Below are 22,575 nucleotides of genomic sequence, written 5' to 3' on the forward strand. Positions count from 1 at the left end.
CAGAAACCCAAGTGCATTAAAATACAAAATTCATATAAATCTGTCATCCTTTCTCCGTGCAGATCCCGATTGTGAACGGCCGATTTAAAGAGACAAATCCATTAGGGTTACACGTGCACGAGCCAGACAGAAACAACAAAGAACCAAAGAGGCAATTTACAATGCCCCCTGCCCCCATCACATTTATTGAGAGACACACGGCGCTTTCTCTCTGACAAGATTCCCGATTAGCATCGCAACGTCGCCAATTTTGGTGAGAAATCAAGAGTGCTGCGCTTTGCCCCAATGAACAGATTATCTCTTCTCTCTGCATTTGTTTTCATTTGGAAAATCAAAGCCTATACTCCATTCGAATTTAAGCGGTGGTCGAGAAAATCTCTGATTGAGATTCGAAAGCTACAAAAAAGCTAGGGAGGTGTGTAGGAGGGGAAGGTTGTGGAAATATGCAAAACGCTCCACCACACACGCCAAGGGCAGCATTTCTATCATCGAACTCAGCAACCCAACAGAGACAAATGGGCTGCGCCTTTCTTGACTCCCTGATGACGCAGGTCAGACCCTGACTTGCCATCACCATTGCCCCTCCATGGGGCATTTGGCCCTCACGGGGGTTTTGTGGAGTTGACAAGTGGCCGATCATGCGCGGGCACACGGGCTTTCCAGTCCATTCGCACGAGCGGTAATGTAAAATGATGAGCACCGTTGTTTTCGCTGTCTGTTACAGCAAGATTGATCGGCATGTGATCAGACACGCCATCACACTGATGGCTGCACAACCGTGGCACAAGGCCCTGATGTTCTCTCTATGACAACAGGGACATGTGAAATAAAAGTTCTTACCAATTACTGCGTAGGCGACACTTATCACCAACGAAGCCAACATGATCAAAAGACACGCGGTAAGAAAGTGCCCCAGAGAACACGTCATTTCACCCTCCCGGTGACCCCTGCGCTCTCTCCACAGGGCATTCGCGTGCTCTCACATAACGTCGATTGCAAATCCTTGTCACGGGCCACTTGCCGCCACCGCCACCACCGCCGCCGCCACCGCCGTCGCTGCCGCAACAAGACGATGCCTCCGAGACGTGCATGCCGCACACCTCCATTCGGAGTTCAGAGCGGCGGCGGCGGTGAACCAACAGTTCACGCGGCACAGAGCCGCACGCAGCCTCATCCGCATTACCGATTCATGCCCCAAATTGAAACATAAAAACCCATCAAAGACGCCAAAACAGTTCTCTCGCTTGCATCTGCAAATGTGTTTTTGAAATATTGTGGTTTGTTGATGATGTTCTTTGATATCGCTTTCAACAGGTACCGTTCTGTGCATAAGCTGATTAGAGTAGTGTTTTCCAAGATGCGAGTGTTGAAAGTGTCAGGGGAAAGAAATATACTAAATATGTAGTTTGAAGGGATGCAGTAGATTCGCAGCGATCCATTTTTAGAAGTTGAAAATAAGCTCAGCGCTTTAATCACCCCTATCATGGCGGTGATAAAATTGAATTCTCAAGGGTCATGTCCTTTCCAGCGCAGCCAGATGTAATCCAACATCAGCACTCAAAACCACATGCATAAAACATCTCATTAGCTATCAGCATCCTGCCATGGTGTGTTGAGGTCATACGAGGAGGTATCGTCGGTTTTTTCCACCCACAATCCCATTAATTATAATATAATGGAGTTATTTAGAAGCCTTGCAAGAGTCAAACTGGCCAATGATGATCATGCTTAACTCAAGTTTATTAACAAACTCACCCAAAGTGATACCTTACCGGAAGATCATCAAAAATATGAGTCTTTTTATCCTGAAAATTGTTTAACGAATTATAATTAGTTTTACTCAATGGTGTTTTAAATCTATTGAAAGAAAAATATATCGTGGTTATAACACGAATATTAATAAACCGTACTGTTTGCCTCTCTTATATAGTGCTTTACAGAACAAGAACTGCCTTTGTTAAATTATCATTGCTCTAAGTGACCTGGCACTCTGCTTAAGTAATCAATAGCGGGTGATATAGGGCAGGGAATTCTGCTAATGAATGTAAAACGATGTTCTTTCTTGCTGAAAAACTAGTACGCACTGAGACCGTTCATCCTGCAGCTTTTGCTCCGAAGGGCCTGCTCATGGCAACGCACTGCATTCCATCACCTCTGAGCTAAGAGGAATCACAAGGACAAGTGCAGGGCAAGGCAGGGCAGCCAACCACACGAAAGAACAGGTAGGGATCGCATGAGGATCTCCGAAGCAAATAGAGTGCTATTGAAGAGCACGCAGGAAGCGTTACGTCGTCCTTCATGTGCCAGTGAGTTTAATTCCATCAGAAACTTCCCGAGTGCTCAAAAACACGGCCATACGATTGCCTGCAAGGCCCATCCTTGTGCACATACCACCCCCCCCCCCCTTTTGCAGAGGGACACAGACTGCAGGCGGACCACAACAGAGTGGGATGTTGCATTTTCCTCATTGGAAAGTGCCCGCAGTAATTACACTCTTTCATCCTGGTTGGAAGCATTCCTTCTCTGCTGACCTCCACTGCCACAATCTTTTGGGGGGATGGGGAATTTATCTCAAATTCTGCACGATCCAGAGCTGACCAGACTGCTTTGGCGAGGGTGACGAAGCCAGCCCTGAGGCCATTCATTTCAGTATTAAGCAGCAAGAATAAAACACATCAAAGTTGTAGGCCACCGACGAGATAGACACTCATCACAGAGTGCTTCTCCCCCTGGGATGTTTACACATGTGCAGAAATGAGCCCATGAAGCATTTTATTGAAAGCAGCCTGATAAAACAGTAGTTGTGCTGAATGCATAATGGAACAAAGGCTGAAAATTGTGCAAACATGCACACAGCGATGCAGGTTTGGGATTATTACATTGAGAGACAGAGAGAAGAACAAGTGGCTTAAGAGAACACACGGCTATAAAAGAGAATAAAGGGGGGCTTGGGCAGAGCATGTTGCAACAATGGATGGATGACGGCCGCTGGGCAATACAATGAAGGAGTGACATCTAAGGGATGTCATGGAGTGATGGCACGAGCACGTGTGCAGGTGCGACGTGGATTGTTACATCGTAGGATCGTGGAAGATGGAGACGGCTTGGGGAGGCGTTTGCCCAGCAGTGGAATGATCATCACTGATGACAATGATGACAATATGCTCAATGGTGCAGATGTCAAAAAATGCCGTGAGCATTCTGTGAGCGATAGGCACGTCCGTCGCCGTGTTTGTTTAACAAAGGCTGCCCTGTAGCGGTCGCGATTGCCTTTGTTGGTAACCATGACTTAGGATGCATTTGCAAGAGGATGATAAAATTCTGCAATTAAACATGCTGGTTTAATTATTGCTGTAATAGCGTAATGAGTGCGATCACAACGTATGGGGCTCTGTTACAGAAACGCAGTACTTCGTCGAAGGGAAGTCGGTTGATGGATTTGAACGGGGGTGGTGGGGGGGGGTTGGCTTTAAAATCAAGGGCACGCTCAGCCTGCAGCACCGCAAACAGCACTGGTTGTTGAGAAAACGCGCGGGCAAAATTGCACACGATGTCGCCCAGAGAGAGCTGGGATGGGTAAATGACTTCGACCGACCCATCAGCCAATCTTCCTGTGTGGCAGTTTAATTCCAGACTGGTGCAAATTATGTTTGGGAACGTTATTAGTCTCGAGAAGGATGCGTTTCATGTGTTTTGTGCTATATATATTTTAGCAGCGTTGAAAACACCCTGCGGAAAGCAATATGTGTGCAGTTTATCTCACTTTATTGCATAAGACAATGGCTTTTATGAAAATATAAATAGACTCCAGAAGAAACAAAGGAAAACATAACTTAAACCTATACATTAATTCCGAAATACTTTTCCCCCAAAAATCTTTAATTGAAAAAGTGAATAAGCCTGTACAAAGATTCGAACATCATAACGGGTGTATCTCTGTTTTAATTAAAGAGTTGGGTGGAAGAGCATTTTCTGTCCCTTTCTCACAGCTTTCCCTTCCAAAGGTCATCAGGGTTTCACGACCCCCACGCTCAGAGCGTGGCAGGACCTCTCATTATGTTACATTCCCAAAACACCGTCCAGCAGCCCTTTCGTCAAAACGTCAAAACGTCACTCAATTAATGAAAACCAACTTTCTCTCTCTCTTCCAAGTTCTCTTTCATTTAAGGAAATATTATCTCATACCATAGTCAACACCAATAGACATTAACATGATCACTGGGCGTTCTAATTTACATTTATAGTAATTTCTCAACTAAAGTATTGGGGGCTGGTGGGGCGTTGGGTTGGAGGGTGGCCTGAGAACAGTGGCCCAGATAAAACTAAAACACGTATAATACAAAAAACATGTAAAATTGCCTACAAAATGTAATTTATTTACCCTCCTAAAAAGGGGGCGAAGACATACTGTAGAAGATGTCGTCTGCTTTTAATTTAAATTACGATTTCATTTGAGCCGCTGATGTGTTTTCGGCCACATGGGCACTGAGTCACTGACCCCGCGGTGAAAAGCGCGGCCCTGCAATTGCCCGCTCTACTGCTGCGGGAAGGGCCTCCAACTAGTGGGAGCTCCAGAGAGCCTCCTCTGGGAGACATTTTGGCCTACTCTTCTACGCTCACCATCTGTTTTAAAGGTGCATTGAACAATTTGATACTCCGACTGATGCTCCTGTTGTTGTGGAGTGACTCATGCAGCTAACTATGGCTCTAGGGTTTGGTGTTACATGCTATTTATGTAGTTTATTGTGAAAATTCGGTCACAGTTCCTATGATCACTGTTACATTGCTTTTATGGCTTTATTTTGGTGATGTCGAAAACGTTGTTTGGTTTGGCCATGTTTGTTTGTTGTAGTACGGAGTTAGACTGATGGCCTTAATCTTAGTTGTCTTGTGGTTTCTTGTTGTTGTTGTTGCTTGACTTGCATCCCACTGGGATTTTTGCATACAGCGTTGGAATACGGTGCATTTTCAGGAATATTTTGCTGTTTTTTCCTGGATTATCTGTTTACACAGTCACATAGTCACTTTAAGATGTTTTCTTGTTCATGTTTTTTGTTTATTGCGGTTGCACCCGATTCAAGAGCCGAATGGCTCACAAGGCTATACCAAATAAATGAAACTGAAAACTGAAACTGTTCTTGAGAGAGCTGGGCACGTCACATGTGGCTACGCACCTCCGATGAACACGGTTGGCCACGTACGGCGCGAAAGAAGTTCCACGTACATACAGGTCACGTGTGGCAGTTTAAAGTAGAGAGCGGTGGGGGGTGGAATGTAATACATTTTCACCATTGTTTCAAATGTCTCGCCGGGAGATCAAGCCAGTGACTTCTGAATTGCAAGTTCAGTGTGTTGACCGTGACACCACAGCAGTGTCCCCAATGAGCGAGAAGCAGATAAAATTGAAACCAGCGTCCAAAGTAAAAAAAATCGCAGCATGCTTAATAGGCCAACTCCACGATTCACTCACGGGTAATCAAGAGTCCACTTTACCAGGAATAAACAAACTAAAACATCCACTTATTTGCAAGAGGGAGGATATATAATAAAAATGGTGACGCTGGTTTGAACAGTGAAGCAATGGACGGTCATTCTACAATACACTTACTAAACCAAGCGAGAGGTATGACGCATTCATTCATCTCTCCAATTAACTTTCAGGATGCACTGCCGCACGATGCCCGACGTTTCGCTCCACATCGGACGTCACACTGAACAGCGAGCAGCACGATCCCGACAAACACATCGGAGAGCTCTGTAACAGAGCCGTGAAAACCTACGCAGTTCGGCGTTCATCTCCATTGGCAGCCCTGAGCCAGCAAGGAAAAATTAAACCTTCCTATAGCAGGGGCGGTTTCTCCACGAAGCAGCCGCCATGTCTTATTTATTATGAATAGACATTCACTTTAGACGAAGACATGGCACCGGATAATACATACTCAATCACTACATCTCCTCTATTCTCCGTAAACATCTACAAAAATGTTTTTATGAGTTATATCTTGTACCCACGGCCTATTTAAAGGTGGGTTGGGGGCCCCAAGCACTAGACCCCTAAGTGGAGCTGATGGTAGAGGCTCAAGTGGAAATGCTTCCATTTGCTGGGGAAGTGGCGGGGGGGGGGAAGCCGCTGATCTGGCTATATAAAACTCCTTGGGTGTCCTGTGCACCCTTGAAAGCGCTCCAAGTGCCACTGACTTGATCATCATCATCAACCATGATCAATCCGCTGCTGGAAGAAGGCCTCTTCAAGCCACCTAGAATCAGCATGATGAGCCAATTTCATAACTCCTCTCGGACGTGTTCCTTCCCTTGGCCATAACATTCATCTGGGTTCTATCCCCATGTCACTTACACAAAAGCCTTGCACCGTCCCTTCCCCTGCCGCGACACCGGCGGTACAAGCGCATGGATTTCTCCGGACACCACTTACGGCCCTGGCTCAGGAGTTGACCGTGCCACCTGCCACCTGCTCTTGCTGCAAATCTTCGGTCCGCGCGCCCCTGGTCACAGCTGCACTCCAACTGCCCACGCTGCTGGCTTTTATTATTTGAAACGCGCTAATAACACACCCGAGTGTGCAAGAATGCACACGCGTGTGCGTTTAGAACCCACGGAGAACACACGTGCGCACACAAGTTGCCTATAAAGTGTTTGTTTTTAATGCAGATAATCTCACTTTTAAAATAAAATCTTACTTCTTCAGACACCAACGCATATGGTTTGTGTGCTGGTGTTGGAGACATTTAACAGAACAGCTCACGACCGTAGCCTCGAACCAGAATTGTACGGAATGATTTATGACTAGTCCTGCGCATCTCATGGGCTCGTTGCAATGTTGAAACCACTATTCAATAGGCTCGGCTCACGCCGCAATGTTTGATATTATGTTGCACATCCACACTCCCTCATTCTGTTTTGTCATGTTATTATTTTTTCTCCCTGCATTTAGCCAGAGCGAGGGGGGTTCTAACCAACATTGCTCTCTTGCACTCTTGCGTGTCCCAGAGCACCATTGCTCAACAACAAAAACGTGTGGACGGAGGGGGGGGAATTGAAATAAATATTCACGCCTCTGTCTGCATCTGTCTCCCCATTCCCTTCTAACCCTTCACATGATCTCTGTCTCTGTCCCTCAATCTTACTTCCCTCCCACGATTTCTCTCTCCCTCTCTATCTTCCACTCTCTCCTCTCCATCTATTTTCCTCTGCTGCAAGTCACCTTCGTCAGCAAGATGCCACTGGTGCGAGGTGGACTTGACAGAGTCGGTGTGGTTAGGCTGCCGTTTAAACATCACATATCTCTGTTGTATCCTATTACAGCTTCCTGTCAAACAAAAAAATCATTTATATTCAAATACAAGCGTGGTGAAGTGTCCTTTTTCAAAATCAGAGCTTCAAATGATAGCCACTCAGATAAAATCCCAACATTCCCTTCTGCTGCAAAATGACCACGACAATAATCTATTTGATCACCTTTACAGGAAATAAACGCACACGATGTTTTACCATGTGGTAAAGACTGCAGAAGCTACTCAACGTTCAATCCCAACTTTGAAAAAAATCTTTAAATCTTAGATTGTTGCTCACATGGAATTTACCAAATTACAATCAATAGCCTGGGCTATGACGACTGCGATTCCATCAACGCTGGGCTCAACGTTGCCAATGCTTTCTGACAAGGTTTTGTAGACCGAGAGACACATTGCTTCTGCCAGACGGAAAGAAAATCCCTCAATTTCTGCAGTAATCTCACATTTCTGAGTGCCTGCTCATGTGGTAGTGATGTCAAAGTGAATGAGTACATTTAATGTGGCCATTAAGGCGTCAACATAAAATAGACCACAAAGAAACATCGTCACAGACTTCCACGGTCGACGTATTACAGCCCGTTATCAATCAACATTTTTACAACTTACACTTCATTAAGACTCTACAGAAATTGCATGCCGTATTCCGCGCGGCTCGACTTGGGTGTCTGACGCCACGACGACGCCAGATTCCTCCGCGTTCCACGCCGCCGGTGAGACGCCGCCGAGCGCCGAGCGCGGCGCATGCAACTCCCTGGGCGGGCCTCGCGACGATTCCCAAAAAAATAATATGAACAAAAAATAAAACCACCGGGCGCAGGTGTGGCGAGCCGTAAAGGAGGATTGTAATAAGTGCCGCTCTGAGCGTAGGAATAAGCTCGCGGGAAAATGTTCACCTTGTCCCCACAAGGAATTATATAGCGGGTTTGTGCAACAGTCACCAAAGTGTACAGTTGATTGTTGCGAATGTTAGATATTTCATGGGAAAAGGTGTTAGATATATATAAAGTAAAAAAAAAACTAAGCTAAACTATTTTTTTTATTTTACTTTGGTAAGGCCTACTGAGCTATATAGCTATTCTTCAGAAGCGTCCTGACCACAAATGATAGCTCAACGAAGTGGCTTATCATGTGGAAATGTATTGCAGCCAAATACTCTAAACGCATGTTTCAAAATGTAGAGTGGAAAACCGGAGGACCAGGAGAAAAATACAAGCGACCGTGGGGAGAACACGCAAACTCCAAATATACAACAGGCGTCAGGGTCGGGATCGAACCCACAACCTCCTGCATACCAGGCAAGGTATTTAACATCTCACCAGCTGTAGCTAATGGTGGCAATATAAGATGCTTTTGTAGGGGGTTTAATAGATGTTCCAGTCACATTTACTCCGCTATTTAGAGGGGAAATGTGTGGTTTTAATACTTGCTCAAATGGCTGAATTTAGCACGTATTAAATTTTGGATTAAATAGGCATCACCATAGGAAATGAGTTCCAAGTAGTTAAGCAGAAAAATACTTACCACGTGATGTTCATAATAAGGAGGTTTTGATATATGGCTTTTAAGTAAATGCACAAACACACGTAACACGAACGAGTATAGGAGTACATGTCCATAAACAATGCAACACATACGCGTGTGCTGTATAATGACATGAGGACAAACACACACTTTTTAGCAATAATGATTGCGAGTGCCTATTAAGGCAAGGTAAATGCAGCAATATTTATGGCGAAACAGGTGTTGTGGCCGAAACGTCGTGAGAATTTTTATTGTCTTATTTTATTATTTTATTCTCATTCTACGTGACTTTACTGAAAGATCCAGAAGGTGGGTCATTGCTTACACATGAAATCGCGTTTCTAGAAGTGTACATTTTATATGATCACCGTAATTTGGGGTGCCTCAAGCAATGGTTAACCCGTCTCTCCTGTGCTGACATTCATACCACAAGTCATCATTCTCGGATGAGTCCACCTAGGGGAGAGCAGGCTACGTTCAAACATCAAACTTCAATGGTCTACATGGGCAGGAGGTGAACCTGGATAATTGGAACAGGAGCACTATTCGCTAACTACTATGCTACCTTTCAATTGTTATTCAACAAGAGCTTTAGTTTGACCTACATAGGGGCCGTCCATAAATGACGTAACGCACCTGGGGGGGGGGGGGGGTCAGACATTTGTGACGATGTGTGACGAGGGGGGGAGGGGTTTCACAAATGTGACGTCACATCAAAATGCGCCAACTTTAAATAATGAAATAATTGTTATAACAACACTCCTACAACATCAGAGTGCAGTGCCACATTAAATACGCACTACAATGACAATAGTTTAAAGTGATTTGAAGCATGTTTTATTTTCAAAATGGAAATATGGTTTTGGGGGGGGGGGGGGCAGAGCTTTGTGACGTCATATCTGAGGGGGGGTCTGACTTTTTGTGACGCCGTGTGACGAGGGGGGGAGGGGGGTCAAAAATCAACCAAAATCGCGTGACGTCATTTATGGACGGCCCCATAGCATGCTGCTAAGGGGCACCTACGGAAAGATGGTGTGGCAGAGTACCGCACCTGGCCGCATGTGTACACGCAGTGATAATGTTTACATACCAGAGACTAATTTCAAACTGAGTGGATCTAGGAGAGGCCCGGTACCAACTCAGCTACCCGCCCGCCACTGACGTGAGCCGCGGCCCGGAATCGAACCCAAGATGCTGCTCTACCCACTGCGCCCTCACCCCCGATATTCGCGCGGGCACCCGCACACAAAAAGACAAAGATCCCCCGTATAGCCTGTAACAGACCTTTGGGGCAAGTGCTGTTAGCGAGCACCTATAAAGGCCGGCACGGCACACGAGGGGGTGGGTGGCCAACACCACGCCCGGCCGCCTTTGTCTCCCCAGTGGCGATGTTTACACGTCGTACCAGGTACTCATTTGAGGCTGAGTAGACCTAGGGGAGGCCCAGGACCGGTTCAGATAATCGTCACCGGCGTTGGCCGCGAGCGGGCAATCGAACCCGGGTGGCCAGGTTCGTGGCGCAGCGTAGCGCTAACCCGCTACACGACCGCTCCACCACAACACCCAACAACACCCAACACACAAACACACGCGCGCTTATATCATGCGCTACACACCCAGAGGTTGTCGTCGCGCTGGTACCGCTTCCAGTTGCTGCCCGTGTCGCTGTGCAGCAGCTGGTAACGCGCCACCCACTCGGACGAGCCGTAGCGGCCCTGCGTGGCCACGGCCGTGACCCGCGACCGGCCGCCCAGGTCGAGCTGGAGCCACGGGGAGGGGTCAGCGGGTGAGGGAGCCCAGCCGCCCGCACCTGCACCGCACATGCAGGGACAGTCAGCCAGAGGGCAACGTCAAAATACAAAGATTCCACCCCCCCCCCCGTGTATAGCCTTTGAAAGTATGTAGGGGCAAGTGCCGTGAGCGAGCACCTTTGAAAGCCGGTTTACGGCACACGAGGGGGTGGGTGGCCAGCACTATGCCCGGCTGCCTTTGTCTCCTTGGTGGTGAAGTGTACGCATCACACCAGGTACTCGTTTGAGGTCGAGTCGATCTAGGGGAGGCTCGGAATCGAGAATTGTCACTGGTATTGACTGTGATGCGGAAATCGAACTCGAGTCGCCGGGTTCGTAGCAGATTGCGGTAACCACTCCACTAGTATTCCGTGCACACAAAAACATTGCGTTCTCAAATCATCTTTATTTCATGAAGTGTCTTTCATGTTGAACTATCTCCAAGCACTGTATATACGAAAAACATGTATAAACAAATGAAATTAAAACTACTTACAAGTATAGATAAAATCCAATCTAAATACAGTAAAAAGCAATAATCATAAAACTAATGACAACTACACTCGCTATATCAATATGCAGAATTCAGATCTCAAGCAAATAATAATGAGTGCACTCACAGTATATGTACAATACAATCAGGCTACAGGAAAAGCAAAGGAATAAAAATACATTTTCAGGCTGGATTAAAAAAAAAGCGTTCCACAGTCTTGACGCGTAGCAGCAGCATGCAATGATCCCCCAGCATTCACCTCTTTGAGATTGGTATGGATAGAAATCTGGAGTCCAGGGAGCTTAATTTCGTATGCACATGCATAACATAGGCAAAGACAAAGATCCCCATCGAGCCTATAAGAGACAGTTGGGGAAAGTGCTGTTCACGAGCACCCGTGAAGGCCGGAATGGTACACGATGTAGTGGGTGGCCAAAACTACATCCGGCTGCCTTTGTATCCCCAATGATGATGTTTGCACACCACACCAGCTACTCATTTAAGGTTAAGTCAACCGAGGAGAAGCCCAGGACTGGTTCAGATATTTGCCACTGATATTGGTCGTGAACGGAAATTTAAGTCAGGTAGCTGGGTTCCTATCACAGTGCGCAAACCCCTGCACTACCGCTCCCCAGATAGACACACACAGACACATGGGCACACGGGTTCATTATTGTGCACCGATATATAATACACTTGCATGTACAAACACACACACAGCCAAAGCGTAAAATACACATAGACAAACACGTTGAGTCGGCAACAGGTGCTCATGTGTGGCACAGGTATCAGATATTGTTTTAAGTTTATTTTGTTTTACCAGGTAAGTACTCAACGAAATGTATATACATGGACACATACATATAGACACGCAGACACATTACAGCCCAGAAAGAGGCACCTACAGTGCATGTACATGCACGACAACACGCACCGTGAATGATAGTTATACACATAGACCTCTACATTCAACTCACTGAGATTATATTAACGCATCAGGCACTGACTTTCCACATAACCATCCATGAAAGCAGCCATTCATGATGAGGCCTATGGCGTGACATTACCTCACCATCACTGCACTGCAATGTATTCTAATGTGTTGGTTATACAGAATTTTCCCTGAAACCTAAACATAAGGGTGGTGTCATAGCTCTCAAGGAAAGTTAATAGCAGTGTTTTTAAAGATCTCTATGAAATAGAATGGCGATCGTCGGCAAGCTACACCAAATGCAGACGCTTGCCTCCTTTAGAGCCGAGCGTGTCCCAGGCACCAGTGATTTATTCATTTCATTTTACATTCTTTGGTGCTGCCATGCTAAATATCCTGCTTGTCGCCACCCGGCTAATGTCCGCCAGTGGAGTGTGGCTGTAGAATCTCTCGCCATGAATCGCAGGCAGATATCAAACGGCGCTGCCATCGTGAGATTTGCATCAGCACCAAATCCAATCGCAGTGCAGTAGCCCCCTGGTTAACAGTGGCACCGGCTAACGGTTTTTTCGGTTAACGTTTCGCTTCCCATAGGACCCCATGGTTTCGATTAACGTACATTTTTTTGGTTAACGGTAATGCTTATGCTTTCACGCGGGCGCCAATTTCGACCAATCCCAGTGCTCGGAAGTGGGGCTGAGCCATGCCCTCAACCAATCAGCGACGTCCATTTATGAACGTTCAGACCTCGACTGGGCTTTGTTTACATTGTACGTTTTCTGTTTTGGCAGTGGAAACAACTCCCTTGCAGACTCAGGGATTATTTACTTATTTTCCAACTTATAAGTGAATTCGATTTACAGTTATTTCGACGAACTGTGGTTTTCGTGTAATGGATTAAAAACGTTAAACGAGGGAATACAGTACCACCTTTTCGAAAAGTTTTCACACAGTTTCAAAGCGTATCCTAAAGCGTGAGATAGGAGGGGATAATGATGAAAATAAACGGCTCCATCTTAGTGACTCATCAACACCGAAAACACCTACAGCAAACCGTGAAAGATCAATGCAGCTTAGAGCATCAATTTTTAATGGTTCCACTTTTTTCACGTGAAATACGAAGTGGTTGTTGTGCATCCACGAACGTGTGATTATTTCTAAGACACGCGAGAGAGTAGACTCCTTCACGTGTGCGACTAATATTTCCCGCGGATTTACTGACCACTAGCCTGGAGACGTGAAATTATTAATAGAAGAGATGGTTCATTCAGCGAGTGCTTCATCACCGACCCATCGGATGGCATCCTCGGTGACCATGTTGTAGTACTCGTGGACCGCCGCTAGTCAGGGGGCAGTCATCAACAACACGGGGACATTGGTTTAAATCAGGGGTGGGGAACCTTTTTTTTCTGCCAAGGGCCATTTGGATATTTATAACATCATTCGCGGGCCATACAAAATTATCAACTTAAAAATTAGCCTGTTTCATTTGGTCAAACGTTTAATTAAGTCACCCCTAATGTGATGGCTGGAACTTTTTCTCTTTGGTTAGGCGTGTGGTGATGTTAGCTGGTATTGATGATGTTAGCCGGTATTGATGATGTTAGCTGGTATTGATGATGTTAGCTGGTATTGATGATGTTAGCTGGTATTGATGATGTTAGCTGGTGTGTGATGTTAGCTGGTATTGATGATGTTAGCTGGTATTGATGATGTTAGCTGGTGTGTGATGTTAGCTGGTATTGATGATGTTAGCTGTGTGTGATGTTAGCTGGTATTGGTGATGTTAGCTGGTATTGATGATGTTAGCTGGTGTGTGATGTTAACTGGTGTGTGATGTTAGCTGGTATTGATGATGTTAGCTGGTATTGATGATGTTAGCTGGTATTGATGATGTTAGCTGGTGTGTGATGTTAGCTGGTATTGACGATGTTAGCTGGTGTGTGATGTTAGCTGGTATTGGTGATGTTAGCTGGTGTGTGATGTTAGCTGGTATTGATGATGTTAGCTGGTATTGATGACGTTAGCTGGTGTGTGATGTTAGCTGGTATTGATGTTAGCTGGTATTGATGATGTTAGCTGGTATTGATGATGCTAGCTGGTATTGATGATGTTAGCTGGTGTCTGATGTTAGCTGGTATTGATGATGTTAGCTGGTGTGTGATGTTAGCTGGTGTGTGATGTTAGCTGGTATTGATGATGTTAGCTGGTATTGATGATGTTAGCTGGTGTGTGATGTTAGCTGGTGTGTGATGTTAGCTGGTATTGATGATGTTAGCTGGTGTGTGATGTTAGCTGGTATTGATGATGTTAGCTGGTATTGATGATGTTAGCTGGTATTGGTGATGTTAGCTGGTGTGTGATGTTAGCTGGTATTGATGATGTTAGCTGGTGTGTGATGTTAGCTGGTGTGTGATGTTAGCTGGTATTGATGATGTTAGCTGGTGTGTGATGTTAGCTGGTGTGTGATGTTAGATGGTATTGATGATGTTAGCTGGTGTGTGATGTTAGCTGGTATTGATGATGTTAGCTGGTATTGATGATGTTAGCTGGTATTGGTGATGTTAGCTGGTGTGTGATGTTAGCTGGTATTGATGATGTTAGCTGGTGTGTGATGTTAGCTGGTGTGTGATGTTAGCTGGTATTGATGATGTTAGCTGGTATTGATGATGTTAGCTGGTGTGTGATGTTAGCTGGTGTGTGATGTTAGCTGGTATTGATGATGTTAGCTGGTGTGTGATGTTAGCTGGTATTGATGATGTTAGCCGGTATTGATGATGTTAGCTGGTATTGGTGATGTTAGCTGGTGTGTGATGTTAGCTGGTATTGATGATGTTAGCTGGTATTGATGATGTTAGCTGGTGTGTGATGTTAGCTGGTATTGATGATGTTAGCTGGTGTGTGATGTTAGCTGGTATTGATCATGTTAGCTGGTATTGATGATGTTAGCTGATGTGTGATGTGAGCTGGTATTGATGATGTTAGCTGGTATTGGTGATGTTAGCTGGTGTGTGATGTTAGCTGGTATTGATGATGTTAGCTGGTGTGTGATGTTAGCTGGTATTGATCATGTTGCTACTCGCAACTGCTTTTCCAGGTTTGCTCCTAGATTTATTGAGTTTCGAGTCCCGCCTGCGGTTGCCTTGGCAGGGCCAGGACCAAATGATTTCGCGGGCCTTGTACGGCCCGCAGGCCAGACGTTCCCCACCCCTGGTTTAAATAGTCACAGCCGCAGTCTGGGTTGTCATGAAGGAATCAATGGCGGAGATTGGCTGCGCAGAGACCTTGCCCTGTCTGGAACCTGTTCAGCAAGGCCCACTAACGGCTTGGCAGGTTGAACTTAGGTGCACGGCTTTAGAATCCGCGATGAGGAACTGGAAAAGAGATGATTAATCTGGTGAAGATCCATGTCCGATTAAGAATAATTGAATTCGGAGCTTACACTAACAACTCTGCTGAAGTCCGCAAGGAGAGGTCTCGAGGTCACTTTGAAAGAATGACGGAACGTTAATTTAAAAGCGTGAAATAGGCACCAGCCATGCATCTTATTACAACAACCCATGTTTTTGAATTGCTGCAACATGCGCACAGGAAAACTGACAATTAATCAGTTCGTTCCCTCTCAGCAACACTTCGTGGAACATTCATTTTTAAAATGTGCAAAATGCAGCACAACACACGTCTGTTGCTGGGCATAACTATGCCCCATTAATAACTCAACAGAGCTGCTACGAGAATATGTTTGTAATTACACCTGGTACTTAGTCGTTTACCAGACCACGTCGTATCTCATGATTCATGTTCACCCCGTGCTAGCATGTGTTGTGGGCTTGAAATGTCATCAGGAGTCACTGTAAATGAGACGTTGTGTTTTAAAAAAAAAGGCTGAAAATACTTTTCGAATGTTTATGCTTTATATTATAACATAATTAACAACCTGTCACCCCCCTGTATTTGATTAAATAAGAACCGATTTTGTGGAGTAAGCAGTGGTCATCCTATGGGGAGAATAGCCCCTGTCATAGGAATAGAGAATTTCCACCACTGGCTCACGGTCGCCAATGGAGAGAAGCACTGCCGTATGATTCATTTCAGCAGCGAAGACACTTTGATTTTGACTTGAATTGGGGTACAAAATGTCCATCCACTGCTTAAGGAAGGCCGTGTCAGTCATGAGAGTTATTTGACCATTCTTCATAATGTCAGTGTGGGTTGGTGAAGGGAGGGCCCAGGCTCAGCTCAGACATCACTCGCCACTGACGATGAAGCTGCAGCTGGGAATCAAACTCAGGTGGCCGTGTAGAGCGTACTGCGGGAATCACACTCCCACTGCTGCACCCCAAAAATGCAAATACATACATTGAGATGAACATCCACAAATCTGAGATGGCGAATTATTGCCCCATGTGCGTTTATGCCTTTACTTATCCAATATGATTTAAACACATCCGCCCATCTAAATAACATCGAAAGCATTCAATCTCTCCCGACTCCCCTTTTAATGTTAGTACTTCCTTCATTTAATCTCAAATTTGTGAATGGCATAGTCGTTAGAGCTGAACAAGGTAATGAAAAGGACATACCAATGTGCCTAAATGCATTTTTTCATCAGTGCTCATCACCTGCCATGACATATACTGATCAGAAATATTGACATTCATGAAGAATAGAGAACAACCAAGCTCAAAAGTCTGGCAAAGAAGCAGAGAGAAATAGAGAGCGAGAGAGTGATGTATGCTTGCAATTACAATGAGAAACAGAGAGATGTTCAGAATAATTATAGAAGTAAAATGGCTTTCACAGATTCGTCGCGAGAAGGGAAGATGACTGGCGGTGAAGACTGACAACAGAGTAGCAGCCAAACGAGGGAAGGTGACCGAGTGTGTGTCTACCGCGGAGATGGAGCGATGAAATCATCTCGTGTACAGGTGCTAGCTGGATTGTTAAATTCCAGGACTGTCATAGATGGTGACAGTTTGGGGAGGCCTTCATCAGATTGATCATGGCTGATGATGCCCATGCTGATACATCAACAACAACAAAATATGCATAATGCAATGTTCCAAGCAATATACCGACAAAGCCTTATACAGAAAAAGGAAATTAAATATTCAAAGCGTCAGTGGCAGCCTGTGGTGAATCTGGAACGATGAGTGAAGAGCATGCAGATCAATGCTCAATGATGTCAAAACCAATATGAAGCCAGCAGACATTCCAGTGACACAGCGGGACATAGCCAGATACAGCCGACTACAAGCAAAGACCGACACTAAACGGAGCCCCAGCGATATGAAAAAAATAACCTTTTTTCCTATTTCCAAATCGACATTTAACTGAAATGCACATCTGCAAAAAAATACAAAAAACGCAATGGCACTGAAAATCTAAAACTGGTTCTATCCCCGTAGTCATTGAATCAGACCTAACTGTGTTAGTCACGAAAGCTAGGCCAGTGAAAGGTTACATTACACCATGGCATCACTAAGTAGCGCATATGCATTAAACATCTGAGGGTCCTTTATCTTTTAAACCCATATCCTTTCGAACAATGTGCAATTAGCTCAAATTGATGAGGATTAATGTGTCCAGAGCTTTAGTATTAGCTACTCTCACCCATTCTGTTCATTATCTAGCATTACGACAAAAAATAAGCCGTTGGACGGTGGTCAGGGACGTCGGAAAATCCACAAGGAGACACGTGGACAAAGGACAGGGATGGGCGCAACACAAAAACATCAATCCTTTAATCCTACCCGTAATCCTCTGATGAGATGATAATGCAGTTCCACTGATTTCAACCGGCAGCAGGGATTTTCAAGTATGGCAGGACGAATGAAAGCAAAGTGACTTCACATCTCATCACTGCTTATACATTACTTTTGATGCACCAGGGAAATTAAAAACAGCACGATTGATTTCACATTTGACTTCGCTGTTGGTTGCCGTTCCCCCGGTTGGACACGTGGTGCATTCGGCGCACAGCTCATCCTCCTCGCTGGGGAGAGCGGCCGCTTGTCTTGAAGTGGCACAGGGGACGGGATACGTCGAAGGGAGTGGGGACACATAACACCGTTACGCTAAATATACACGCTCAGATCAACGTGTGTACAAATTAGCGCTTTGAGGGCCATGGTCACCAACAATTTTGCTTTGCTGCATAAACTGGTGCAGGGTCGTCGGTGGTTTAGAATCCAAACTCATCGCACGGTTTCATTCTACCACCCCTGCCCAATGTTTGAATTTACAGGAAAAGGAACTAATTTGGGTGAGAAAACCGGATAAACTTAAGACGCGAATAGGGCAAAATTAAAGTGCTTACATCAAAAGCCTTCCATAATTGCCACGAGGATTTATTGACTGTGTGTCGCCAGCGATTGGTTGCTTATGGCTAGCTATACAAGTAATTAAGAGTCATTTCCGAGGCACAGAATCCTTTAATGAGTTTGCTGCGCTGAGTGCACTTCCCGCGGCTTCATCCGGGTGCACTGGAGCGGGCATGGCAGTGGCGGTGGCACCCGAATGGTGGTACGATGGGGAAGGCCCGAAGGGCTGGTGTGGTGGCGCCATAACATGGGGGGGGGGGGGGGGTAGGAGGTGATGTCGTCGCCCTGCGAGATGTTAACTACCTCGCCTGGTATACTGACGCCAGTATATTTGGAGTCTGCATGTTCTACCCGTGGTCATGTGGGTTTTTCTCTGGGTCTTCCGGTTTTTCCCTTCCAAATTTAGAAACGTGACGATAAGCCACTTCGTTGAGCTATCATTTGTGGCCAGGTCGCGTCTAAAAAAGGTGCTATACAGCTCAGTGGGCCTTACCTGGTAAAATAAAAAAGTTTTTTTTTAGCATTCACCCACCACCTTCACCTCCAGCATGCACCGCCTTGTCGTTGAGCCAATATAAATTCAAGACACCCGGCATGAATGTAGGACAGGTGGAGGGAAATTTGATTAAAAAGATTCTTACGCGGAGTGTGGGGAAGGGAAGGAGTGGAATTTGAAAAATTGTGCTGCCCCCAGCCGAAGATTTAAACGCCAAAGGCAGGAGCAGCAGCAGCAGCAGCGCATCTCATCTCCTTTCGGCCGCACAGGGGGTAAAGAGTCGTTTGAATATACAGCTTTGTACACTTCGACTTTTCTGGTCGCAGCTTAATTGTGCGAGGCCATAATCAAGCTTGTGCAGGATACAACCATTCCATTTACAGTCTTCTTATTATTATTTAAATTGTGCGCAAGTAACCGATGCCGAGTCGTGCGGTTTTTTTCTGCAGTTGTAAAATAAAATAGCCATTCTGTCAATGTATACCTTTTAGATATATTCACTTTTAAATCGGAAATCTAGTGAATATTCATTTAATTGCCATGTCTATTTTCGTCTGATTTTTGAGAAGAAAAAAGAGTATCCATATATCCAAAAATATATATATACATTTTTCTTCCTAAAATCATGCTAGGTTGGCCAATCATTCAGATGAAATTCTGGCTCAAGATGTCAAATTCTGTGTTTTATTGCTGGCCCCGCAAGGTTTCCTTCAAAAGCACAGTTGAGAGCTAGATGATGGCATGCTCTAGGGCTTGCTGATGGACAAAATCACTTCCCTATGCGAGGTTGTGTGCGGTCAGAATTTTGTTTCCATGCTTCCAGTGCAGCCCGGAGTGTGCATGATCGCATTTACGTTATATATACAACTGTAATGTTGTTTTTTTTTATCATGGACAAATGGTATAAAGACGAACACAAGAGATCAGACACAAATTAATGACATCATTCTAACTAGTTAGAAAAATAAGTGGGCTTGGGTATGGCAGGTCGCTAGATTGGCAATGATCACGAAAAATGACAGTGGCAGCCAAGGAAAGGAACACATCTGAACGTATGTCTACTGAGGAAATAGTGATGACATCAGCTCTTGTGCAGGTACTGGGTGGAATTATTACAACGCAGGACCATGATAAATAATGACGGTTTGAGCCCTTCATGCAGCAGTGGATTGGCTATGGCTGACGATGATGACACTACACAGAAAGGTGCTATGACAGGCGTCCTGTAGGCTTCCCCCGTCCACCTCCAGAATGAAATCAGTCTTCATCCCTACTCCTTGCAGGCTTGTCACACGGCAAAGGGAAGTTATTGTAAATGTAATGATGTGTCGAATCACGGATTCAAATAGAATAGTACAGTGAGGGAAAAAAAGTATTTGATCCCCTGCTGATTTTGTACGTTTGCCCACTGACAAATAAATGATCAGTCTATAATTTTAATGGTAGGTTAATTTGAACAGTGAGAGACAGATTAACAACAACAAAAATACAGAAAAACGCATGTCAAAAATGTTATGAATTGATTTGCATTTTAATGATGGAAATAAGTATTTGACCCCTCTGCAAAACATGACTTAGTACTTGGTGGCAAAACCCTTGTTGGAAATCACAGAGGTCAGACGTTTCTTGTAGTTGGCCACCAGGTTTGCACACATCTCAGGAGGGATTTTGTCCCACTCCTCTTTGCAGATCTTCTCCAAGTCATTAAGGTTTCGAGGCTGACGTTTGGCAACTCGAACCTTCAGCTCCCTCCACAGATTTTCTATGGGATTAAGGTCTGGAGACTGGCTAGGCCACTTCAGGACTTTAATGTGCTTCTTCTTGAGCCACTCCTTTGTTGCCTTGGCCGTGTGTTTTGGGTCATTGTCATGCTGGAACACCCATCCACGACCCATTTTCAATGCCCTGGCTGAGGGAAGGAGGTTCTCACCCAAGATTTGACGGTACATGGCCCCGTCCATCGTCCCTTTGATGTGGTGAAGTTGTCCTGTCCCCTTAGCAGAAAAACACCCGCAATGCATGTTTCCACCTCCATGTTTGACGGTGGGGATGGTGTTCTTAGGGTCATAGGCAGCATTCCTCCTCCTCCAAACACGGCGAGTTGAGTTGATGCCAAAGAGCTCCATTGTGGTCTCATCTGACCACAACACTTTCACCCAGTTGTCCTCTGAATCATTCAGATGTTCATTGGCAAACTTCAGACGGGCATGTATATGTGCTTTCTTGAGCAGGGGGACCTTGCGGGCGCTGCAGGATTTCAGTCCTTCACGGCGTAGTGTGTTACCGATTGTTTTCTTGGTGACTATGATCCCAGCTGCCTTGAGATCATTGACAAGATCCTCCCGTGTAGTTCTGGGCTGATTCCTCACCATTCTCATGATCATTGCAACTCCACGAGGTGAGATCTTGCATGGAGCCCCAGGCCGAGGGAGATTGACAGTCCTTTTGTGTTGCATCCATTTGCGAATAATCGTACCAACTGTTGTCACCTTCTCACCAAGCTGCTTGGCAATGGTCTTGTAGCCCATTCCAGCTTTGTGTAGGTCTACAATCTTGTCCCTGACATCCTTGGAGAGCTCTTTGGTCTTGGCTATGGTGGATAGTTTGGAATCTGATTGATTGCTTCTGTGGACAGGTGTCTTTTATACAGGTAACAAACTGAGATAAGGAGCACTCCCTTTAAGAGCGTGCTTCTAATCTCAGCTCGTTACCTGTATAAAAGACACCTGGGAGCCATAAATCTTTCTGATTGAAAGGGGGTCAAATACCTATTTCCCTCACTAAAATGCAAATCAATTTATAACATTTTTGACATGCGTTTTTCTGGATTTTGTTGTTGTTATTCTGTCTCTCACTGTTAAAAAGAACCTACCAATAAAATTATAGACTGATCATTTCTTTGTCAGTGGGCAAACGTACAAAATCAGCAGGGGATCAAATACTTTTTTCCCTCACTGTATACTCACGATGCATGCACCGAATTACTAATGCGGTAATACATGAAGGCATTGAAGTAAACGTGACTGGAAGTTAGACAATACAAATGAGACGGTAAAAACAAAACAAAATAATCGACTCTTGATTCAAATCATGGCCCCAGAGCAGCGGGGGGAGGAGGTATGAATCACTAATAGTCCAGTAGACATGATACCTGCATTACCGAGTAGACATGCTACCTCCATTACCCAGTAGACATGACACCTGCATTACCCAGTAGACATGACACCTACATTACCCATTAGACATGACACCTGCATTACCCAGTAGACATGACACCTGCATTACCCAGTAGACATGAAACCTACATTACCCAGTAGACATGACACCTGCATTACCCAGTAGACATGACACCTGCATTACCCAGTAGACATGACACCTACATTACCCAGTAGACATGACACCTACATTACCCAGTAGACATGACACCTGCATTATCCAGTAGACATGACACCTACATTATCCAGTAGACATGATACCTGCATTAGCCAGTAGACAAGACACCTACATTACCCAGTAGACATGATACCTGCATTACCCAGTAGACATGACACCTACATTACCCAGTAGACATGACACCTGCATTACCCAGTAGACATGACACCTGCATTACCCAGTAGACATGACACCTGCATTACCCAGTAGACATGAAACCTACATTACCCAGTAGACATGACACCTGCATTACCCAGTAGACATGACACCTGCATT

At 45.2% G+C, this 22,575-nt stretch overlaps 1 protein-coding gene across 1 annotated transcript in view; it reads right to left on the bottom strand.

Annotated features, from left to right (window-relative positions):
• Positions 1-22,575, bottom strand: part of LOC116938701 (contactin-associated protein-like 2) — a 170,774-nt gene that overhangs the window by 105,652 nt on the left and 42,547 nt on the right. The window contains exon 3 of the mRNA XM_076056866.1: positions 10,451-10,644. Within this exon, the coding sequence (XP_075912981.1) occupies positions 10,451-10,644 (194 nt within the window). The remainder of the gene's footprint in view (positions 1-10,450; positions 10,645-22,575) is intronic.

Source organism: Petromyzon marinus, chromosome 4 (genome assembly GCF_048934315.1).
Source record: "Petromyzon marinus isolate PM22_M1 ecotype Great Lakes invasive population chromosome 4, UKy_Petmar_22M1.pri1.0, whole genome shotgun sequence".
NCBI lineage: Eukaryota > Metazoa > Chordata > Hyperoartia > Petromyzontiformes > Petromyzontidae > Petromyzon > Petromyzon marinus.